The sequence below is a fragment of the Anguilla anguilla genome, chromosome 15 (genome assembly GCF_013347855.1).
Source record: "Anguilla anguilla isolate fAngAng1 chromosome 15, fAngAng1.pri, whole genome shotgun sequence".
NCBI lineage: Eukaryota > Metazoa > Chordata > Actinopteri > Anguilliformes > Anguillidae > Anguilla > Anguilla anguilla.
The window spans coordinates 23765792-23790722 of record NC_049215.1 but is presented as its reverse complement, the minus strand read 5'-3'; the positions used below and the strand labels follow the sequence as shown (position 1 = coordinate 23790722).

General features: G+C 45.3%; 1 protein-coding gene across 1 annotated transcript in view; it reads right to left on the bottom strand.

Annotated features, from left to right (window-relative positions):
- Positions 1–563: 563 nt before the first annotated feature.
- The window catches only part of iqca1 (IQ motif containing with AAA domain 1), a 54138-nt gene continuing 29770 nt past the window's right edge, over positions 564–24931 (bottom strand). The window contains exons 13-20 of the mRNA XM_035393143.1: positions 20491–20555; positions 19631–19713; positions 16713–16820; positions 11633–11832; positions 8459–8545; positions 3984–4161; positions 3401–3639; positions 564–1557 (exon numbers count right to left, since the gene is read on the bottom strand). Coding sequence (XP_035249034.1) covers positions 1405–1557; positions 3401–3639; positions 3984–4161; positions 8459–8545; positions 11633–11832; positions 16713–16820; positions 19631–19713; positions 20491–20555 — 1113 coding nt within the window. The 3' untranslated portion in view covers positions 564–1404. The remainder of the gene's footprint in view (positions 1558–3400; positions 3640–3983; positions 4162–8458; positions 8546–11632; positions 11833–16712; positions 16821–19630; positions 19714–20490; positions 20556–24931) is intronic.

Here is a 24931-nt window from a genome sequence, read left to right as displayed (position 1 = left end):
GCTCCATACGGGTGAACATCAGAGAAGGCCTCCCTCTCAGGAGACTCAAAGCACCCCCTCACCCCTGGGAGGTACAGTAAAGTCAAATAAAAACACAAATGCAAATACGGATAAAATCAACAGGAATTCAATGTATCTTTAGCTACAAATTCAAGACAAAAGTACAGCTATGCTATGGTTATATAAATAAATATAACTGTAACAAATATATATATATATTTTTTACTATTGCCTCAACCTTGCAGTCACAATGAATGAATGACTGAGTGAATGCACGAATGAATAATAAATAAGGGAGTGTTACTTGATGGCTAACACACCCTCGGATCATATTTGTACTTTGTCCATTATCGTAGTGTGATTTACAGGATGGGCTGTTGCAGGGTGCCTGAAAGATGTGCCTGACATCTTTGGCTTATCAGTCAATGCTGAACCATGGAGGAGATGAAAATACTTGTGAGTGGGCAAGGTGCGGCATGCTAACCATGGACAAGGTGCGGGGAACCAAAGCATCAGTGGGACTGTCCCTGTGCCACACGTGTACAATACAACCCCAAACCAACTTCAGGTAAAAAACCATTTTAATAGATCAATGTCATATTACAATATGTTAAAAAAGAGAAATGATATGCAATATGAAATGGTCAGATTAAAAAGGAGGAGGCCAATGGGAAAATATCTATCTTGAAAAAAAAAAAGTTGAAATTAAAAATAGACGTAGTTGCAGTCATCATGTGTAAACAGGTTGTGTCGTTAGAGGATAGGTCAGACTGCTATAAAAAGGACACTAGTCATTCCTAACATTGACAGACAGGTCACTGCACCAATTTTGCAGCAGAATGAGGTATTAGTGGACAACCAAGGAAACAAAGAAAAATATTATCAATGTTGACTGTTGCTCATATTCTGGAATAGTTTATTACTGAGTTTGATCAATACCAGGGTTTACTTCTGGTCATGTGCAGTTTCAAATCAAATCAAAATGGATTAGTCATAATTATTGAAATACACGGCCAAATGTTTGACATGGTGGAACCTAAATCAGAAAAGTAGTTGAATGTATTATAGTAAAATTCATGAAATCTAAATTTGAAACCATCATTCTCGTCATCATGATCAACATTAAAACAAAAAACACTGGTGATTGAAATGCAGCACAGTAAACAATGGTTTAATGTGTATGCATGTACGTATGTATGTACACACACGTACACACACTCTCTTTGTGAGTGTTTGAGATGTGTATAAATGTGAAGTTATATGGAGGTCAAGAACGAGGTTAGAGTTGAGAAAGATGTTCTCCTCTAAATGAGACAGTGTACTTAGTGTGTTACTGTCCATTCTCCACTATGGAGAGTGTCTGATGAGATTCCACAAGTGAAGAGACTGCTTTGAGCCTACACCTCACTTCTGCTTTTTCTTCCCCTTCGCTTTGCCCTCCATCATTTTCTTTTTTCCCTTCCCTCCTTTCTCGGGGCCGTTGCCCATCTCCCCCTCCTCGCTGGCCCTGGCGGCCCGTGCCCTCTTCTTGCCCAGCGGGGTCCTGCTGTACCAGGCCTGAGAACACAGAGAATGCCCCCGTCAGCCTGGCCAGGTTCTGCGGCTGCGAGTTCAAATCCCAGGAGAGACATCACACTTGGGCAAGGTATGAAAAATGGTTTCTCTGTGTAAGGACATCTGCTCAACTAGTAAATAATCACCATAATGTGATTTCCCACTGGTGTTAGCATTACATTCAAAATTCAGAATGAATACATTTCAAGATACAATGTGAAGAGACAGGTGACCTAGCAGAGTAGAGAAAGAGGAGATTCAGTGGTCAGTCATTTACATCCTCTTTACATCATAGACCCAGTCAACATTGTATAGCAACCATGGACTACGACAGAAAGATGCATGATGCATCTAGTAGTTTCTAGGAGTTTGAAGCCAGTGCCGAGTGAGTGATGGTCGTTTAGGAGAAGAGCTCACAGCTGTCCTTTAGTGTTCCAGTGAATCCAGCCTTTAGAGCCAAAGCTAGCTGGTCCCGCAGGGTCTGTCTGCCAATAACCCCCCTATTTTCCAGGAGTGCCCCCCCTCTCACAACAGACTGTATTTAGGGCCCAGCAGTACATCATGTCATTAGGATTACAGGTCTGTGCACACACGCACATACAGTACATGTGCACGCACACACACACACACACACAAAATCACATACAGTATATGCAACACATTCACATTAGCGCTCATTCAGACACATATACACATGCATGTACACGTGCACACACACATGCTCATATGCATCTTTTGTACATGGAAAACATAACTTTTTAACAGACATGCATGCACACACATAAACTCATATACATACCCACATAGACACACAAATGTACATGCAACACGACCATGCTAATGCTCCCATAGATCCACATTCACAGAGGCACACCTTACATGCACAAACTTATCCACAAACGCTCATACTATACTACTTATCTCAGCAGGCATGTGGCATAAAAGTAAACCCAAAGACTCAGGCTTTATGGCTGTCACATTTCTCATATGGAGGTGAAGTGCTCCCTCAAGTGTTCAAAATCAGGAAAACACTCTTGGCTTCTCCAGGTGTCCTTCCCTCATTTTATAGCAAAGAATAAACCAGCCTTTCAGGGATGTGCAAAATGTGAACATAGAACAACCAGTAGAAACATACTAACTTAAAAAAAGACTCACCCACAGAATGAGGAGAGCTGAAGCACATTGATCGGCTAAAATGGGCTTTGCTTTTTAAAGCTCACTTCCTGGTCTTGTTGAGAGACGTTGCTCACTAAGGCCAGTGCAGTTGGCTCCAGTATAGGTCAATAATTTTAAATGGTTAAATGGTAAATGGTAAATTGAGAGGCATCAATTGTAAAGCGCTTTGGATAAAAGCGCTGTATAAATGCAGTCCATTTACCATTTATAATTTTAAGCACATTTAATCAAAAACTGTGTGCCAGAGCTTTGGATTAGTCTTTTTTGAAGTGACTCGGATAAGGTTTCCTTTTATATTAAACAACCAGTGGAGAAGCACTGAGCTGCTGTGTGTGTGTGTGTGTGTATGTGTATGTATGTATATGTGTGTGTGTATAGGTATGTGTGCGTGTGTGTATGTGTGTATATGAGTGTGAGTGTGTGAGTGTGTGTGTGTATATGTGTATATGAGTGTGTGTGTGTGTGTGTGTATAGGTATGTGTGCGTGTGTGTATGTGTGTGAGTGTGTGTGTGTGTGTGTATGTGTATGTATGTATATGTGTGTGTGTATAGGTATGTGTGTATATGAGTGTGAGTGTGTGTGTGTGTGTGTGTGTGTGTGTGTGTATATGTGTATATGAGTGTGTGTTAGCAGGCCTGTGTGTTTCCTGGCCGTGGGGCCTGTGCTCACCTTGAAGGTCTCCTCCTCGTCCTTGTAGACGGGGTCCTGCCTGGCGAGGGGGGGGATGAACTCCAGCGCTCTGAGGGGCCTCTGGGTCTGCAGGTCCAGCCGCCGCTGGGTCAGCACCGCCTGCACAGCCCGCAGGATGCGGCCCTGCGTGTAGCCGTCCGTCACTTTGGCCAGCGAGCTCAGGTCCAGCTCAGGGCTCAGCTGGCCCCCACGCTCCTCCAGAGAGCGGCTCCACAGGGCTGAACACAGCCGCGCACAGGGGTGAGGAACACAGGCAACACAGAACACAGTTTACAGAGCACAGACAGGCGACAGGCAACACAGCACAGTTTACAGAGCATAGGGATGAGACAGGCAACACAGAGCACAGAGCTCAGTTTACGGAACACAGACAGGAGACAGGCAACACAGAGCACAGTTTACAGAGCACAGGCAGAAGACAGGCAACACAGAGCACAGCTTACAGGACACAGGCAGGAGACAGGCAGCACAGAGCACAGTTTACAACGCACAGGCAGGAGAGAGATAACACAGAGGAATTGAGGAATGTGTTTCTCTGAGGTGGGTGGAGGGGTCCACTGACCGAGCCTGGTGGCGTAGTCTGGCCTGGGGATGAGGATGATCTTCCGGTAGACCTTGCACAGGGGCTTGAGGTCGGCGTCGAAGGGGCGCTGCGTGGTCCCCACGATCAGCACGCGGTCCTCGGGCTTGATCAGCTTCAGCAGCTTCGGGAGGTCCTTCTTCAGCCTTTTGGGCTCCATCTGTGAGCCGAGGCAGAAGGAGACGCTGACTACTGCCGCCGTGAGCGCAAACAGCCTGTTCCCACCGCAGGAACGAACCCAAACGGGTCCATGCAGACGCATCGCTGACAGGAGCCACGGCTGGCTGAGCCCACCAAACCATCCCACAGATTAACTGGCTTCATAATTCCTTCCCTCTCCACCTCAGCTGATGTGTGGTGAATGTTCATCAGCCAGGTAGGTGCTACATATTTACAGTGTTTCAGATGCATTTCCCTCATTGCACTGCAAAGGACATTGAGGTCCTGAGGTCCAGTCCAATCCATACATGAGAAATCATACTGACTATGACTGTGTACATTTCACGTACGGCAACAATTTGATCCTTCAGCGGAAACTCTGAATTCTCAAGAGCATCCTTCCACAGTAGGTGGGGAAAATGCATACTGTTAATTCAGAGCTGAGTGTAATAATGTAACATTACAAATGTTTAAAGAAAAAAAAAAACCTACTGCATTTTATACTCATCTGCCCTCCACAGAGTAGTGTCTCTCTTCTTTGTTTTATTTTATCTGTTACCACAAGAGGGCAGTGTAGTGCTGTGTTCCACTGCCTTCACAGGTCTGTTTGACATTTGACATCCTACTTCCAGTTTGGCAGAACGAAGTTTTCCTGGAATGTGTTGGATGCACAGTGTGCTTTTCACAGAGACCATGTGTGTGTGTGTGTGTGTCTGGGTGTGTCTGGGTCTTGGTCTGTGTGTCTGTGGGGGTGCGACATGTGTGTTTGTGTTCTTTTTAGTCGATCAAGGGGAGGGATGTTCAAATAAGGATGGATAATATTTGCTTTTAAGACATGCCTTTCCATTGTGTATTTTAAAATATTTTGGCAACACATTCCTGTTTAATGTCATGCCAACAATCTAATAATGCACATTTTAATTAAATTCAACTGAATGCAGGGAGGGAGGGAGGGAGGGACAGAGAGAGAGAGAGAGAGAGATTAGTTGAGGAGACTCTGCTCATAAGTTGTCTGGGTCTGTGTGCACAGTATCACTTGTCCTGTCAGCACAAGACAAGTGACATCTGCCTGTCTGAAGGTCTGAAAAAACAAGCTCTGACGGTTGATGTGTTGTCATGGAGAGCCTTGGGACCGCTTGTCTGTGCAATAGAGAGGAAGCATTGCATTCCTGTCTGATCATGTCCTCCTGGCATTTAGTGCAGAGTGGAATACACTTTCAGTTTTACATGTGCGTGCAGTGTGTCTGCTTGAGTGTGTGTATGTGTGTGTCTCTATGTGTATTTGAATCGGTGTATGTATATCTATGTGTATGTCAGTGTGTACTGTATGCTCCTCTATGTGCATGTGCATTTGTGCACTCATGTGTGAATGTGTATCTGTCTGAGTGCATTTGTTCATGTGTGTGAGTGTGTGTGCGGGTATGTGTATCTGTCTGTGTGTATGCATATCTGAGTGTCTGTATGTTTGCTTATCCGTGTGCGTGCATGTGTGCTTGTGAATGTGTATGTGTGTGTCTGTGTTTATGTGTATCTTTGTGTATATGTGTGTGTGTGTGTGTGCGTTTCTGTATTTGTGTGTGTGTGTGTGTGTGTTTCTGAGTTTGTGTGTTTGTGTATTTGTGTGTGTGTGTGTGTGTGTGTGTGTGTGTTTTTGTGTTTGTGTATTTGTGTGTGTGTGTGTGTGTGCGTGTGTGTAGGTGATGGGGGGGGTCTCTGTATTTATTTTCATGCCGCAAATAAATTAACTCCAGTATCACAGCAGATCAGCTTTATCCTGACTCTGTTTAATCCATTACTGTACAGGAAAGCAGACCTCTGCTCAAGCCCTCCGGTCACTGTGACCCAGCTCACTCAGAACGAACAGAGGGGCCTCAGCCCTGTGCATGTGGCAATGCCTGGCCTTTAAATGGGTACGCGGGACACACGAGCTCACGTTTGTTAAGAGGTGGCAGTGCAATCTGACCTCAGAGGTAAACGTGATGAACTTGCCTTGTCATTTGAAAATAAGCAGACTGTGCACATTGCTGACCTGCTTTAAGCACCGCTGCAGATCCCACTGACAGAAAGTAAACACTGTCCAGCGAGGACAAGCTAAACTGAACAGCGTGTCGTTTCTGGGACCTCATTGGTAAGGACAACCTCCAAATAACGGTGCTTCGTTTACATAACAAGCGTTGGCTTCTGAATGAGCAAAAAACTTTTTCAGTTTGAGAGGACTAAGTCTTTCCTAACATAAAACAGATATCTGTTTCCATGTCAGGCTTTTTTGTGGCTAGAAGAGCACGATTGCTTTTTTTGTGGCAGTGGAGCTGAAATGCTTGAATTGAAAACAGTGGTGTTTACCAAGGACATTAATCCACGACTTGACTTACGGTGAGATGGGGGAGCATTTTAGACCAAAACGGAAATGAAAACCTTTTTCTGCAGGACTGAAATATTTATTTGCAGTCCTTTTTGGGGCTTCTCTCTGAATGATCTCTGACTTAACATATATTTTAACATAATATTCATCTCCAATTTAATAAATAATTCACAGAAGCTGGTCCACCATACACATCCCAATTGCAGTCAAAGTGCACCTGAATCTGTTGTTCAAGTGCACTGTTATCTGACCATAATTCTCCCTAACATGGACCTTGATCTGATAAGATCTGGATTTCCTTTTGGAATACAGTTACAATGCTATAGGTGCAGACGTGTAAAGATAGGTCACTTCTGTGCCTTCTTTTAAAAAGCTTTTCCTCCCCATTTCTGCTCAGTTTGGAATAGCCAATCATCAGCGCTTATTTCTGGATTTAGGGAGATTGCAGACTAGCGTGTGCTGTCCTCTGAAGCGTGTGCTGCAGTGGAAAATCACATGCAACAGATGACATGGCCTAACTGTGGCCATTTACTTATCTGGCTGAAGCCATATATCTTGGTGGCAGTTGACAGAGTTCACTGAAGCATTAGAGTACCGGCATTTAGAGGCAAACAAGCAAAAAGATCACAGCATAAACCGGTAAAGAGAGAATGTCCAAACAAATCTACTGCAGGTGCAGGCAGAGATATTGCATCCATTTCAGTTCTCCACTATCAAGCCAACAATGCATGTAATTGGCTTTGAAGATCAAATCTGGTGTGTTGTAAAAATTGTAAAATGGTCAGTTTGAATTAATCGGAGGAGAGGGAGTGCACCATGTGTGAAGAGACACAAGTGGCACGCCCTGCCAGATAACAGGAGGCTTCACTTCCTGCCTCCCTCAGCCAAACAGAAGTTTAAAGTGGAATTCCTATTTGAAGACAGACTGGCCAGCAGGGGGCACTCACAACCTTATCAGTTTGAGTTTTTAGCACTTTCTTAATTCATTAATCCATGAACGGAATCTTACACTTATCTTTTCCAACTTCCTTACATCCCCATGACACACTGCTGTAGAATGACATTTGCATCATTTTAATGTAACTGCTCATTGATATATTTTTCCCACCATGCTTATGGTAGGTGAATGCGTGCTGCTTTGTGCGTGTTCCTGCTTGCGCTCCATGGCAAGGCAATGGCTGCTTTTCTGTGAGGAACTCGTGTTGACGTTCATCTGAACCAGAACGCGGAGTAACACCTGGTGTTTTAAATAACGGATACGGTCTTTTGTGCTATTGCGTACAGCCGTCGACTGTGACACAATTATGTCTGCTCCTCCGCTCCATAAAAACAGAGGAGGCCCACACCCTTTTATGCAATAAAAAAGTATGAAAGACTGCGGTCTGTTTTTATGTGCTGACATTAGGTCAATGTACCGTCAGCTATTCAGAAGAAAAGTAAGTGCATGGGGCTTGCTCCAACACTTTCACTCCACCCTTCCAATACATCTCCATATTGTGTCACGGTGGTTTAAGAGTTTGTATGCGAGAGCTGTTTTCGTTCTGCTGTGGAATTTAGGGAAGAATGAAAACACCAGCAGGATTTCTTGCACGTTCAGATCAAGCGTGCGATAACCAGGTCCTGATTTCAGAGGGGTTGAGGAGTGTGTTTCAGAGAGGGCTAAGGCAGAGCTGGAAAGTCCAGGGGTCAGAAAGTAAAAGTCCTGCCACATGTTTCTTCTGCCCATGAACTCAGCCAGTTGATTTTCATAATTAGTTCTACCACCTGGCTGTAGAATTGGGCAAATTAGCAAATCCAGGTGACTGGAGCAAAATACTGGGGAGGACTTTTACTTTCTGAACTTGGGTTTTCCACATTTGGGCTAAGGATGCTGCCTGTTCAGAGATGGGGCTTTTGGGTGTGGCCACCGAGGCTATGTGGATCAAGGGCGGCCCACCTCTTTGTCTGGCTTGGGGATTTTCTTGTAGAAGGTTTTCTCTGCGTCGCCGATCCAGATGACCGAGGGCTGCAGCAGACGAGCCACCTGCACCCCACCCCACACAAAACAACCACAGTGAACCACGGCACAACCTGGTCCAGGCAAAGAGCAATAGACCACCTCACACCATGGCATACATGAAACATGAAGCACAAGACGAGAGGGCCTTGACTCCATTATTATTATTATTATTATTATTATTATTATTATTATTATTATTATTAATAATATTGTGCATTTCTTTGCACTGAAAGTCTAGTGATGTTGGTCACTGAGCAGTTATGACTAAACAGTGCTGGTGGAATGGCTGAGTGCTAGTCTTTCCACAGGGCTTCAACGCAGAAAGAACTGGAGGTAATTATGCGCTGTCACTGCCTATGGGCATGACGCTGAGTGACAAGCGTGGTATTGCGCAGGACAGAAGGAGGCCTGCAGGCCTTCGGATCCTGTGCAGGATGCACGCGGGGTCAGTGCCTCGAGAGGAGAGGCCAGGCTCAGGGCATACTGCGGACACTCAAAGGGAGTCACTGATGGGAAGAATTTTTCCACACCTGGCTTTCTTCACAAATAATCAGCCAAAGGCTTCACGCACGACTTTTGAAAGGTCTCTTATCAGAAAAGGCTGAGGTGCAGCTGAAGTCCTCAACTTGAAACGCTCAAAAGGCATAGCAACTGCTTTTAAGAGCACTCAAGGAGCGTCCTCCCTCCTTACAATGGATCTGACTGCATGCTTAAATTAAAAAATGTAACCGTTCACATCCAAGGGGATAAAACTGATTCATGGCAGGCCTGCGCTCCTCCATCAGTACAGCACAGGAGAAGAGCTGTGTGCACTACTGCTGGCCTTGGCAGATGCTGTCAGGGCCAATCTTTATGATACAGGGATGAAACTTCAAAAGGCTGCTGAAGAAAGTCTAGTGTAGTCACCCTCCCAAGACCCACCCTCCCGAAGAAGTACTGCCCAGCTAAGTGGCTGAAAAACCTCCCACAGGAGATTAGCCTCTTTCAGCCTGAGTGAGAAAAATTTATATGCGTATGCAAAAGAAAGAATCAGACAGACAGTTGAGAAGGGTAGATAGAGAATGAGAGAGAGAGAGGAAGGGAGGAAGGAAGAGACAGAGAGGGAGGGAAGGAAGGGGAGAGAGAGAGAGAGAGAGAGAGAGAGAGAGAGAGAATTGTGTGCTGTGTTTGGGGAAAAAACAAACATGTGCCAAACATACACTTAGAAAACATCCTTACACAACATGTATTGCAGACATTAAGAAACAAAGGAGTTGTGAAACAGCCTGCTCATTTCTAAGCAGGAGAGGTGTACTGGAAATGGTACGATCCAGACTCGCCAAGTCACTGGAGAAAGGGCCATTGAGCTGGATGTTTGACAGTGCAGTTTTGAAAGGTTGGTTAGACACTGTTCCAATAATATGAAAAACTGTGACTGTGATTCATCCACAATTCCCTGCCCCTATCATTTAAAGTTGCAGAACATTATATTTTCCCCAAATTAATGCAATATGAGCCCTGCTGAAATTCAAGTGAGATGCACTGAAAAGCATATCCCACACAATACTGGCATGCACTGAAACAGGATTAGATTAGATTTTATTGCCCAATAAGACACACATTCGAGACATAAATAACAATACATAATTCAGGGCAGTAAAATTGTAAAAATACATGACAACACTGTAACACTGTCACCGCTGATGATTCCCTCCCTTCAATGACCTTTAGACACTGACAGCATTATGTATGTACTTTATTAACGAGCAAACCCTTTATCGGGTTCCAAGTTATTCAATGTTCCGCAGCTGTCCCCATTGGCAGAGTTCTACCCAGTGAAACTAAGGTCCGGTTCATGGGTTCTATTTCTAGACCAGTCATTCTTGCTGGTTTATTTCATTAAATTGCACTTATGATTGTACAACACCTGGATTGTATTACCAGAATTGATGTATTCAAGTTCAAAGCAGTTTTAAGTTATAAGCAAAGGGCACCAAAAGGTGATTAAAGTCAATGGTAAAATGATAGCTTAGTGGCAACTTAGGCCCCAGGTTGTCCAACGGCCTGCATTTACATGTTAGAGCTGATGGCGAGGTAAACCCCCTAAAACCCGACCAGGCTTCAGTGTGATTGGTCAGCATGATTGGATATGATTGGTGTGGAGATGGGTGGGAGGGGTGGAGTGGGTGAGTGGTGTAAGATTAACACCTGTTCTCTGGCCAGGGCTTTGCAAAGCAGGAAGTCCTCCTGGGGGCCTCGCACTTCCCAAAATGCACTAATGGTGAGGTGGTGAAAGGATTTCCCTTCCGACAATGGGGTGAGCAGTCAGTGCGGGCTCCCAGCGTGTTTGCGTTTGGCGCGCGGTCGCGAAACCCAGGCCTTTGAGCGAGTCTGCGCCTTTCTCTCCCTCTTTCAGGTGCCTCTGTGCAGAACGCCACGTCAGGATCCTGACAAATCACCCCGAAGACAGAGGGGGTGTCGCATTTCGGCACTTTTCACGGTTTATGAACCGGAGGAGCACGGTGGGGGGAGTCACTTTTCACGCAGGATCTTAGGAGCTTGTTTAAAACACAAGCCTGTCTCACACTACCGGGGCTCAGATGTCAGGTCCTGGAGCTCCAGGTAACTGGCTGGTTTGCATATCAGCCCTGTGTCAACTTAGACCTTAAAGTTATTTGAAATAGAACCAGTGAAATTGCTGCAGATTACAGCCAGTTTCAAAAGTAACATCCATTTCAATCAATATTGTGAAAACAGATGTTTCGTTTAAATTTCTCAGCGATCTGCAGGACTGTTTCCAGATTCTTCTGACATCTAAAAAAGAAAGTATTTAATATACTGTAAAATACTCCGTGTGGCTGCCAGTCATCGACCTCCACAGGCCCAGAGGTCCTTTCCTGCTCCTTTCTCCCTCACAAACTGTTCCTTACACTCCCACACCTGCCCTTTTTCCCCTGCACTCCCGTCAGCTACATTTCCATTACCGTGTCACAAATTATTTAGCTTGGAGTGCTAAAATGGAAGAAAAAAAAAACTGTTTAAACAGATGGGGTTTTTATATAAGTGCTGTGCACTGCAGTCAGCAAAGACCCGCTGGGACGCGGAGAGCAGGCCGGGGCCTGGCGGGCTCACCTTGAAGACGACGTGCAGGAGGTACTGCAGGCCGCTGCGGCCTGGGTATTTCCCAGCCAGGTTGGCCGGGGACAGGTTGAAGAGGTTGGCCCCGGTCTCGGTGCAGAGAGCGTGGACCAGCATTCTCTTCCCCACCCCCGCGGGCCCGGCCAGCAGCAGGGTCTTCACCAGCGGGGCCCGCTCATGGACCGCCTGGGACCCTGCGTGCCACGTCCCCAGAAAACACAGGGACACACAAGAGACGGGAGAATTTACTGTGAGGCTTATTATTTTATATTTCAGCAATTTACATAAACAACCTTAGCTCTTAATAATAAGATTTCAATAGTAAGAAATATTTAGTGATGAAATATATATATTTCAATACATCTTCAATGTACTCAATGAGTTTGAAAATATTTTTCGATTGCAATGAGAAGGGCAGACAGCTTTTGGTAATTCGATAATGCTGGTGTTACCCCTTCCTCAACTTTACGTTCGACTTGTCTGTCTTTGCAAACACGCAGGCAGATTTAAAGTATTTCTGCATCTTTCCCCAGCCAGTCACCATTTGGAGTTTTGAGTCTGAAGGCTATAAAATTAACTACTTTCTGACCACAGAGGCCATAAACGTCTTTAGTTTGTTTTTTCTCATCTCTCACCTTCCTTTTTGGAATCGTTTCAGAGTGGGTCAGGAGGATATCAGGCCTTTAATGAATTCAGCCGATGGTTAGTCTGGTTAAAGGCCTGGGAACTAGGGAACAATGGCTTAATTAGGCTGCGGGTCCAGAGCGAGGCATTGTGTGGCCTCAGATGTGTGTTTACTGTGGTGAACCGCCAGGCTCGGGGAGGGGGGGGGAGGAAGCCGCTGATCTGAGCGTGAGATACAGCACACCCACCGGACACGGGACAGGTGCAGCGGCGATCGTGGGACAGAGTGCGGCTCACTACAGCCATTAGCCGTGCCCCCGCTGCTGTCCTCTCAGCCGTATCACTAAACAACATGACTCTGGCCAGGACGCCTGCCCCCCCTATTCCTGGCCTGGCCAAATGTCACAAGCAGAACCATGGAAAGGCTACTCTGAAACTCTGAAAACCTGGTACCCAGAATGCACTGCTCCACCCAGAGTCCTTCCAGGTGAATCCACATGAGGAATTACAAGGTTAGCGGCTATTGGACTCCCAAATATAAGAGATCAACTGAGCCCATGCACCACCTGTTCTGAAGCCCAAAAAAGTCCATCATTTAGTGGCATGCGTGCCTAAGAATGACCCAAACCATCTTAAGGCTCGACCACCTGACCTCTGTATGTCTTACTTACTCACTTATGGCGTAACGGTCTCTGAATAACCGCCCCTAACCTCCATGAACCAGCCCCCCGGGGCTTCAAAGCAGAAGGCCGCTGGAGTTCGCGAGGTGCTGAATTCACCAGGGTGTACGCACACATGGCAGGAGGTATTTATAAAGCGCATTTTATCGCTGTGATATTTCAGCGCACACCATGCAGTTAGACTCGCCGATCACAAGGAATACTTGATCAGCTGTCGTACAGATCTAGCAGAACGGCGCAGCTGTTGGAACTACACAGAAAGACACCCAAAATAACTGGACAGCAGGGGGCGATGTCACCAACATAATAGATTGAGTCATGGGGAGCTCAGAATCACTGGGAGACAATAACATTAAACGAAAAGAAAGATGAAAAAAAAGGAAAATAAAGACTTCTGATGGAAGTAAGACTTGGAAGTGTGTAAATGTTCTGATATACATATAAGGATGCAGTTTGGATCATATTTGTATAATGAATTGTTCTTGGTACCTTGCATTATGTGGTGAATACGCCTAAGCACAGTATATAAAAAGGCTCTATACATGACAGTAAAACAGCAGAATAAGCACTGAGTGATGTCTGGCTGTTCTGATGCAAAAGAAACTTAGTTTAGAGGGACTTTCCAAAGAATGGACAAAGTGTAGCTCAATGGAGCATCCCCTGCGAAAAAATCAACACGAGTATATACACGGCCCCAATAAAAAGATGAATTGGATCAAGCGTAATCATTTCCCCCCATTGTGTGGTGGGCCGGATACAGTTGTGGTGTTGGGGGGTGGGGGGGGTGGGGGTGTGAATTTAGTCTGAGACACCCAACAACCTTTGAAATGTGGTTCCTTTCTAAGGAGCTGTGGCAAAACGCAACTGTGTGTCTTGCAGCCAATAAATCATGATTTGTTATTTCATGCACGTTATGATTCGGGGAAAGATCGTGCATTTACAGTGTGTGTGTGTGTGTGTTTATATAAGTGGACAGACATGGTATGGTCCAGAGGCAGGGTGGGGTCAGGGCCAGGGATATGACAGGATGTCAAGAGAGGCAGTGTGATTCCTTTAACCCTAATAGTACTGAATTTGGCAGTTCAATCATTACACAGAATACTTTTAGCAACTACAGGCTTTAAGTTGAAACATGATCTCTGTTATGATCAAAATCATGCCATGTGACTTGGTGTCTTCTGTGTGGAATTGAATGTGTAAGACAAGGGACAATGGATGCCACAATGGATACCAAAGGATCAGTTAGTGCTGGGTGATCCCTGCCAAAACTGCCAAGTTTGTTCATCAAGAAAAACAGGTCTTAAGATGAAAGTGTTGTGCATTGAAAAATGTTTAGCTGATTCTCTGATGGTTGTGTTTGTGTGCGTAGGTGTTTGAGTGCAGGTGTGATGATATGGTGGATGCAGACTCGTACGGGCCGCCAAAACTATTCTGCAGCAGAATTTTGCACAGCGCCCTCAACTCAAATGCCACCCCAGCCTTTGGGCCACGATTATACTGATTATACAATTTCTCTGCCTCTCTCTCTCTCTCCCTTTCTTTTACACAATATTCGCCCCTTTTCTTCGCTGACAGCCCTTTGCCTGACTAAGCCGCTTGGCGCTCCTCTCCGCTCTCTGCGGGTCACCGGCTGCTATGACGACACGCTTTGTGGAGAGGGCAGGCACGCGAGCCTTCCAGATTAATCAGGAAACAGCCATTTTCAGAGCCCAATGTCTCCGGGCCACTTTGTACTTGGCTCTATTGCTAAACATTCTTTCCGTCCACCAGCTGGAACGCAAAAGCCCTTGATGATTGTGCTTATGACATCCTCAAGTCCTGTACCTCTAGCTGCGGAACGTAGGGTGTGAAAATCAGTACGTCCTGATTGATCAGGAGAAATCGCTTCCCTGTGAGGGGGCGGGGCCGTTGATACGCACTCACAAGAGCCGAACAGAGAGCTAGCGTCCTAAACCAGGAATGTGTTAACCTGCGGCCCCTGAGAGAACGCGCCAGTTTGGCTTCAAGCACACTAACGCAAAACAGGGAGGGGAAACGTCCGGCGTTTTGAGCTGTCGCCCTAATAAAAAGCTCCTGCTGCAGAATACCCACCGTGACGGGACACTGCTGCCAAGGAAAGGGAAACAGGACGACGTGAGAGGGAGACAAATTGGGCCCCTGGGATCCCGTCCCTCCCAATTTCTGGTAAGGCACAAAATGTACTACCTTACAAAATAATAAAAATAACTCCCAAATGAATGCATCTATAAATTATAATTCAAATGTTGGAGGCACAGGTTGCCTTGCAGAGGTGAGCAATCATATATGTGCAAATACACATATTTGAAATACCGTATTTAAAATGTCATTTGTATTTGAAATACAGTCTATCTCACCGCCCTCGCTCTCACAGGGACCTGCCTCACGCTTACAGGGTTTCCCATGTGATACCCAGAGCTCAGTGTGGCATGGCTAGCTGCACACTGGCACGGTGCGCTGGCACAGGCCTCTGACTCGCCCGTCTGAGAGATGTGCCGCGTACCCGTGCGGGTTTGTGCCGCGGGGTGGCTGGCGCAGCTACGTGGCCGATGAAAGCCGCTTTCGTTCGGGACCGAGTCGCGAGGTCGTGGCCCGGCAGGGCGGGAGGAATTACAACAGCCCCTCGGCTTCTGAAGCCTCCGGATCGGGTTCTGATTCAGCTCCCGGCACAAATCCCTTTGAGCAGAGTCCCTGGTTATGATACGGGCGAAATTCGAAACATGGATGCAACACGCGCCGAACAGATACCCTACACCGCTCATCCCCTTGTATCGGACTGACAACCGTACTCCAGATGAATGGGGGTGGGGGGGTGGGGGGGGGGGGGGTGACACAAGGGGATCCCAGGCTGCTACCTCAGCCTGCTGGGTTCAAGCACAGTTCACAGGCCTGTGCACTTTGGTGGCACCTCATCCTCTCCCTTAAATATTAATGTCACAACATCAATGGGCAGATCAATTTGGGTCTCACAATAGATTTCACTTTTCTCCTTTCCCGGGGCTAGTATGTCCAGGTTTCCCCATGGCTGGCTGCGCACATTGACAGGGACATGAGATCAGTTCCTTCAGGCCCTCAATCAGGCGTGTCTCCAAACAAATAAAATGAAATACACTTTTAAAAGCTCACAAAGTCAGGCACCTAAACAAATGTACCTACTGGGTACATACTAATGGATAATAAAATGCTAATAACATGATAATAAACATTTATCCACTACTTCCGGTTGCTTGGCAGTGTGCCCTTTGAGGATGTGCCATTCAGTCCGGCCTGTCCACCATGGCTCCTTGGTAGTGAAATGAGAAGCTCTTGATCAGTAGTAAGGAAAGATATGTGTCAAATATTTGCACAATTAATTTCTTTCACCAGTGTAGCAGCTAAGCCTGATCGCCTTTGCGCAAATTTTTTTTAGTGATACCGCACTCTGCTCTGGTGCTTGTTGCCATCTTTAATACTCCTATTTGGTGATGCTTGCCTTGGCCTGGTGGACCACTTCTAAACACCCGTGACATGGCTAAATGCAAATGTTGTGTAAGACAAGACACCCTGGAACAGGACGTCTGGCAGGCGGGTAAAGGGCAGTGTAGTTTAACGGTTAGGGAACTGGAGCTGTATCTCAGAGAACTGGATTATGTGAGGTTAAAAGCAAACAAGGTAAACTGAGTAACTCCTGGTAAATGAATGTCACTCATCTAAATGCTTAAGTGTAAATGTAGATTAGTGAGGACAGATGAATTAAAATATGGAGCACTCACCCAGGGGCAGAATCCCGTACAGGGCCACAAGCTGACGGACGTCGGAGAGAGAGGGCATGGGCTCGATGTCAGCCTGGCGCAGGGTGGTGCCCAGGTAGCTGTACTCACCTGTGGGGTAAACAAGAAGGGCAGGGAGAGGTCACAGGGCATACACAGATAGGTTTCTGTCAGAGTGGTGGGATTAGCTCACGCACCAGCGCCAAACGATAAAGCCCAGATGGAGTTTCCCCGAAGTCGCTAAGTGAACCATGACTGCACATGTAACTGCAGCAATGATTGACAAGGACAGCTATGAAAATTAATGAAAAGCAGTTATCAGAAGAGCCTGCTCTGTCCAACAGCAAAAAGAGAGGGTTGTCATGAGACTGCATTTCTGGAAGGAAACCAATGTGAATCACCGCCGCTGACGTCATTCTTTTTTCCAAGTAAACCGCTCAAAAAACTTGACCACCACAGCAACTCTGTTGCAGCTATGAAACGAAAGGACTCACCAGTGACCACAGACAACCTGCTGTGTCCATAACAACAAAACAGCACTGCCACAAGGCCACCACATTTATATCGCACGCAGTGACTTTAATGATTTAATGATGCCAAGTCATAAGGATCACAGTCGATAGAAATAGTTCATACACAAACCTACAATATAAAGTTGAGTGCCATAGTAGGCCTAACAGGGATATTAAGAATGTAATACTTTAAGTGGTGAATGGGATTGCAGATGTAGAGTTAGATGTAGCATAGGTGGGGCCAGCTGAGATGATGACTGTTTAGGGTTCAGCATTCGTTTGGCTAAGATGCTGTGAACATGTCTTTCTCCAGTCTGCTGTGGAAGACCGAAAGCGACTCGGCCGCCCTGACTGCAATGGCGAGCCCATTCGACCGCTTCTCTTCCGAGAAGAGGGGCCTTTCTGGGCAGGGCCAGCACTGAGTCATCTCTATTGGAAGGAAACAAGGACAAATCGCGGAAAATTATGTCTGTTTTTATTTATTCATTTGGCACATAATGTGAGGCAGAATATGGCCTATTCCCACCCTAATTTGGAATATCTAATTGACTACTAGAACCTATATCCATGGCTGATATCCTCAGCTAATTTAAAGGAGATTCCTAAGGAGATTGAAGACATTCCACGGTTCTCCTGCCAAACACGTCACCAGCCTGCTTCTTTTCAGTCCGCAGCCAAGCTCGCACAGAGCTGAGTCAGAGGAAGACATTTCACATGTAGCTTTGGCATGCCGTCCACAGGTGCCTGATCGGCTAGCGAGGGTTGCCAGAGAGCAATGAAGCAATGCAATCTCTGTGGGGCTTCCAGCCACAGTCGACACAGGCATGATACGAATTTGATCTACCCCACAGCATGGTGTCTTAACCGAATGAGCCATCCAGCAGCATGTAAATTATTCTTAAGTTGGCCTACTGTGCTGTAATATGTTCTCGGTAGCTGTAAACACCTCATTGGAACTCCAGCTTGACCTGCCTTCCAGGTGTGCCTCAACAAAGCCCCAAAATTCTCTTGAATTCAAAAAACGCCCTCATCCTGAGACTATACTGCTGACTGTCCATATTAATCCATGTGGCCCACCCAACCCCGTCGTGACAGCTCCCGTCATCACAAACACAGAGAAATGTGTTTCCAGCTTGATATCCTGCAACTTCAGATAAGGGTATTTTTTTAAAGGGTGGGGGGTAGATATATAATAGAGTGCTGGAGCAGAGTTCACTTTGTTTCCTACGTTTCCTTTCGGGGGGATTCCGACACGTATGTTTATGTAATAAATGTTATTAAATGTCGATGCTCCCTCAGTGACCTGTTTCCTCTGTTTTTGTTACAGCCGCAGAACGCTCCCGTGAAATGAGACGGAGAGAGCGCGATCGGGGCGCAGGAGGAACCCCGCCTGACTGGGCTGTTGACCGCACTCATGAGTCATGCTACGCTAACGTCTCCTCTCTGCTCTTGGCTGCGAGTCGAGTGCTTTGCAAAACATTCTTCACATTTTTACAGAATGTGTTTCAGCTTTAGCTTGTGCATCACTGCTGCTGCTCAGCTGCTGTACTGCACTGGACATGCATCCTGACTAATATCAACATGGTGCCTGCACTGGAACACGAGCATGGGACACAACCTCACATTGAACACATGAAATGAGAGACACTGTGGAGAGACACTGCAGCAGTGAGGAGAGAGAGAGACACTGCAGCAGTGAGTAGAGGGAGAAACACTGGAGCAGTGAGGAGAGAGATACACTGGAGCAGTGAGGAGAGAGAGACACTGCAGCAGTGAGGAGAGAGAGACACTGCAGCAGTGAGGAGAGAGAGACACTGGAGCAGTGAGGAGAGAGAGACACTGCAGCAGTGAGGAGAGAGAGACACTGGAGCAGTGAGGAGAGAGAGACACTGGAGCAGTGCAGAGAGAGAAACACTGGAGCAGTGAGGAGAGAGATACACTGGAGCAGTGAGGAGAGAGAGACACTGGAGCAGTGAGGAGAGAGAGACACTGGAGCAGTGAGGAGAGAGAGAGACACTGCAGCAGTGAGGAGAGAGAGACACTGCAGCAGTGAGGAGAGAGAGACACTGGAGCAGTGAGGAGAGAGAGACACTGGAGCAGTGAGGAGAGAGAGAGACACTGCAGCAGTGAGGAGAGAGAGACACTGGAGCAGTGAGGAGAGAGAGACACTGGAGCAGTGAGGAGAGAGAGACACTGGAGCAGTGAGGAGAGAGAGAGACACTGCAGCAGTGAGGAGAGAGAGACACTGCAGCAGTGAGGAGAGAGAGACACTGCAGCAGTGAGGAGAGAGAGAGAGACACTGGAGCAGTGAGGAGAGAGAGAGAGACACTGGAGCAGTGCAGAGAGAGAGCCACTGGAGCAGTGAGGAGAGGACAGACACTAGGGAGAGTGGCAGGGTGTGTCCAGTACCGATGTATTCAGACAGTTTGACGTTCAATGGCTTGATCAGGACTCCCTCTAAGACCAGCTCTTCATACAGGGACTCTATCGTCCTATAAACACAGAAAGAGACAGAGAGAAAACACTGCAGCCCATCAGATCCTCAGACATGCATTACTTATTATCAAGGCAGTGGTGTTCAGTGTGGTGGCACGCCCAGCAGTCTGCTGTTGAATTCCGACTGTGCCAGTGCCGGCAGCCCTGACTGGCACATAGATTGTCTGTATCTTCACCCAGAATGGGAGGGTCTAACCAGACATCTCTAAGGCTCCTGCAGTCTGCTTTGCCCTACCACACAAATAACTGTACTCCTTAAAATAAATGCCTGGTGAACAGCAGAGTGAAAATAATTTTTGCCTGCAGCGCACACTTCTGAGATGGAAAAGAATCAGGGCTAAAATGGTTAAAAAATAATATACTGTACAAGAGCTTTCTGTAACCTCCACTGGGGAAGTAACATCATCAGAATATGTTTGCTATTAGTGGGAAGGGAAGTTTAAAAGAAAACCAATTAGGTGGAGTACTCAAAGTTTCCTAAACCACAAGACTGGTCATGGAGAAATCTTCCACCAGAGGTTTCACAACAAGCCCAAACAATGACACATGAAATGAGCCAGGGACCCAAAAAACAACATTTTCATTTCCACTTTCCATTTTAATTCCTATTTTCCATTCAATGCTAAATCTAAGTCTTACCTGGACAACGCTTACATGCCTGAAACCACTGCTGCACTGGACCGTTGCAGTGTTTACTGTGTTCAGTCTAATGCTGACCAAGCTAATTTATCAACAAAAGACGTAACTGTCAGAAGAACTACTCCATCACAGACCTGTCTGCTGTCTGATCTTTCTCCCTCCTCTTCTTCTTCTTAGAAGTCTTCCCTTTCTTCTTCTTCTAAAATTCATAAAAGTGCAGTAAAATGTAAGCTTTTCACAACTTTTCTAAATATCAATCAACATCAAAACAGGGACCACAGGCCAGCCACAGAGCAGATGAAGGAAAACTGGCCTGAGTCTATGTGTGGGTACTGCTTGTACATCTCAAGGCATCTCATAATGTTCTACACCCTCAGGATATCAGGGTATCTTGGCTCATTTGGATGGAGTGATAACCGAGGTCTTGATTCACTGTGGTCAGTGTCTCTGAATGCATCTCTATGCATGGACCTTGGCATTAAAAGAAATGGACTGTGGGTAATGACCACCTGAGGAGAGCTGACACACAGATACCACAATTAGATAGCTGGTATGGGCAACAGGCAACTTTAAACTTTAGAGTCTAACTCTAAATGATGATAGTGATTCTTCATGGATTATTATTATTATTATTATTATTATTATTATTATCATCATTATTATTATTTCACTATGATGTAATATTGACATTTATTTAGATTTTTTTGCAATTGAACGAGCACAAAGAAAGAAAAACAAACAAAACCTCCAGACCAAATAAATAACACAATAAAATAAAATGTATACAGTACCGAGGGACATTAATTCACAAAAGCGACCTTCAGTGAAACTAAAGAGCGAGTTCAGTGAGTGACTTTAGTAGATTCCAATTTAAAGTGATATGAAAGGTTACAATATATTTATATACATTAGAACATATTACATAATTACACAATGAATATACACTGGTTACTGCGCTTAGCTCCAGTCATGGAATGTTTGGATCCTCCATGACCCACACGCCCACTGGCTGGAAGCCACAGGGAGGATTCAGCTATGTGTTTTGTTACACTGTGTTCTTCCAAACCACCCAAGCAATGGCAGTCGTGAGGCTGGAATCTTCCAGTAACATTTCGCTCAGCCATGTGTTCTTTCCGAACACATGGCACAGACAGGTCTGTTCCCTCCTGCGCATGTTGACCTCCAAATGACCAGTTAGTCATCTCTGGGCGGGAAAATGACACCCTCTTAAATCATCACCTTTAGAGTATGGGTTTCCATTCTACTTTTTATATATTTTTTTGTTCCTGTGAACCTGTAGTCACTCACAATCCTTCCACTGAAATGACAGAAGAAAAATGACAAGAAACATGGTGACAGGCTATAAGGTCCAGATTGGGAGAGTCCGTGGGTGAGATTGAGCATTAAAAAGATCTTTTGCTATGCTTTTTTTTTTTTTTTTTTAGAGTTATAAGACAGTAGCATTATACAGAAAAATGCAAACAAAACAAAGGGATGGTGTAAAAATAACAGAATGATAGGGTCCAGTCTTTGCTCTCAGTAAATTGATGGCACACAGATCAGATATTGCAAAGCAGTGCATTCATGACTGTCAGGGATGGATTAAAAAAAAGCTAAATTAATTTGCATTAATTTGGCTTTGCAAACAGCAGAGCACCATTCAAAAAGAGAGGTGAGCTGCCTGTATCACATATGAAATACATACAAGCAAATACATATTACAAGCACAAAAGTCACTTCTTTAAACCTGTAAGATGCATGATCATAAATATTTGATGAGCATGTTCTTAACTGAACATTCTAATGCTGATGTAACAGTTATTACTGCTCATTGAAAGCAAAGAAGTTCCAGAACACTGACTTGGAATTTTGAAAAAAACATTCCAAAAAACCTGAAAGCCATCATGCTGTTTATTTTACTGTTTATTTTATCGCAGACAACTTTGCATTCCTACAGTTGGGATGTGGAGAAGGAGTTTTGGCTGTCAGGACTGAGAGGACCCCAGCAGAAATGACCCCCCTGTGAGCCCTAACTCATCCTCAGTGGGAGGCCCGCAGGAGCGGACGCGCTGCGTGCCACGCTCAACCCATCATGGGGCGAGGAGCAACTTTTCAGAAAATCCCAGAGCGGAACAACTTTCAGCATCCTGTAAATTGCAGCCAAAATGAGCGGCCTGAAGAGGAGAAGCTGAATCAGTGGATGAGAAGCTGGCTGTATTATGCTCTACAGGAGGATCTGTCTATAACAAAGGATGGTTGCCAGATCTTACATAAGAGGGATATTAATCAACACCAGGCACCCTTTCAGGAGTTAAACAGGGTGTGTTGTCTTACTTTGTTTACAGAAAAATCACCAAGCATCACTGCATTGGGAAAGAAGTTGTCCTTCTAAATCAGATATTTAGGCATACAACGAGGAAAATTCCAGACTTCAACAGCCCTCTAAAAAAGGTGTAAGGTTTTAGTGTATGCAATAAAATGTGTGCCATGTTTCTGCAGAGGAAGTCATAATATTATTTTAATCTCTTACCAGTAACAGAGGTAGCCAGCATAATAAAAAATTGCAACCATACCTCTAACAATGAGTGTTGAACTCAGCAACAATGTTCCTCATTCTCTCAAGGACCTGTCAGCAATGTTGTCTCATCCAAAGAGATCCAAACTTAAACTACCACCTAAGCCAAACCCAATAGCCCAACCCTAGCCCAGCCCCAACCCAACCTATACACTCCTGACCTTACCCAAACTTCAACCTCATTCCAAATACAAAACTGACCTACACTGCAACCCTACCACCCTAACCCTAATTCCAACCCAACCCTCAGGCCTCACCTCAACCCTAATCCAAACCCCAATTTCAACCTATAGTCAAGCAGAACAGAACATAATTTTTCTAAGTGCAGTTAAATACAGTAAAATATAATAATATAATACAATAATATACACGCAGTGGCAACTTTGTTAGGTATACCTATCTAGTATGAGGCAGGACCCCCTTCTGCCTCCAGAACAGCTTGAATTGTTTGCGGCATGAAGTCAACCAAGTGCTGGAAACATTCTTTAGGCATTTTGACTTGATAGTATCACACCACAGGTCCTGAAACTGAGATTAGCTTGACAGAGTCTGCCCATTCTCCTCTGACCTCTCATTAGCATGATGTTTTTGCCCACACAACTGCTGCTCACTGGATGTTTTTTGTTTTTGCACCATTCTCTGTAAACTCTAGAGGCTGCAGAGCATGAAAATCCCAGAAGAGCAGTTGTTTCTCAGATGCTGGAACAACCACGTCTAGCACCATCAATCATACCACAATCAAAGTCGCTTAGCTCACAAAATTTTCCTATTGTAACGTTTGGTCTAAAAACAATTTATCCTCTCCAATATGTCTGCATGCTTTTTCCATTAATGAGCAGGTTTACCAAATAAAGTTGCCACTGAATGTACATTCATGGTTTAATAAATTGTGACAACTGCCATAAACCGCTCTTAACATTTATCATCTATTTTTAATGACAACATGCCAGTTCAGACACCTGTTACAGGGATGTCAAATACTGGGACATGATCTCTTGGATGGGAAATGGGGTCACAATCATGTGGCCAAATATATTAATCAGTCTTCATTTCTGGATAGGGCTATATGCAGCTCCTTACAATGGACATATTCAAAAAACCAGAAAGAACCCAACGGAACCACTTGGGGCCTCAGCATCCACTGGTAACACAGGACAGGCCCAGCACATCCTGCCTCTCAAGCCCACTTCAAAGCCCCACACATGTGGCAGTGTGCAAAACTCATTAAAACTCACTTAATGTATGTAATGAGTCCCACACAGCCTCCTGGTACGGCCGTGTGTACTTAGACACGCATCGCTTGAGCTGTGACATGACCGTGTTTGACCGGCAGGACCAACCAGCCAGCGGCCTCTCGGTCTATCCCCGTGAAGGATAGAAAAAGACCAGGACATCCCACCTGGAAAGGAAGGCCACCGCTGATAGAGTAATGATGCTGCTGGGGTCGACCAGAGAGATTCACCTGACCATGAATGCCTGATGATGGTGGTGGTGGTGGGGTCAGCGTTAGCTTCAGTGCTTGTTTTTACAAGTCCCCCCCCCCCCCCCCTCCAGATTTGCGGTTGCTTGGACCGCGCTGGAATCAGGCCGGAGCGGATATGAGTTTCTGGAGCAATGGGGATCCCATGCTAAGGTTCATTACCAGTTCCACCATGATCAGTGCTTTGAAGCATAGCAATTACTACTGTTCAGACTCCACTTGGAATCCAAGGAGGCTGAGCTGCATATTTTTGTGAACTTGCAGACTTTCCGATTGCTTTCCCTTATGGAAATGAAATAAACTGCAATAGACTGTAAATATGTCGACTTGAAAATAGGTTGGTGTATATATATATATGTATATACACCAACCTATTTTCAAGTCCATATACCGTATATGTATATATATACATATATATACTGAAATATACTAATCATTCAATTTCATATATATATATATATATATATATGAAATTGAATGATTAGTATATTTCAGTGATGGTGGTGGTGTTGTGTTGTGT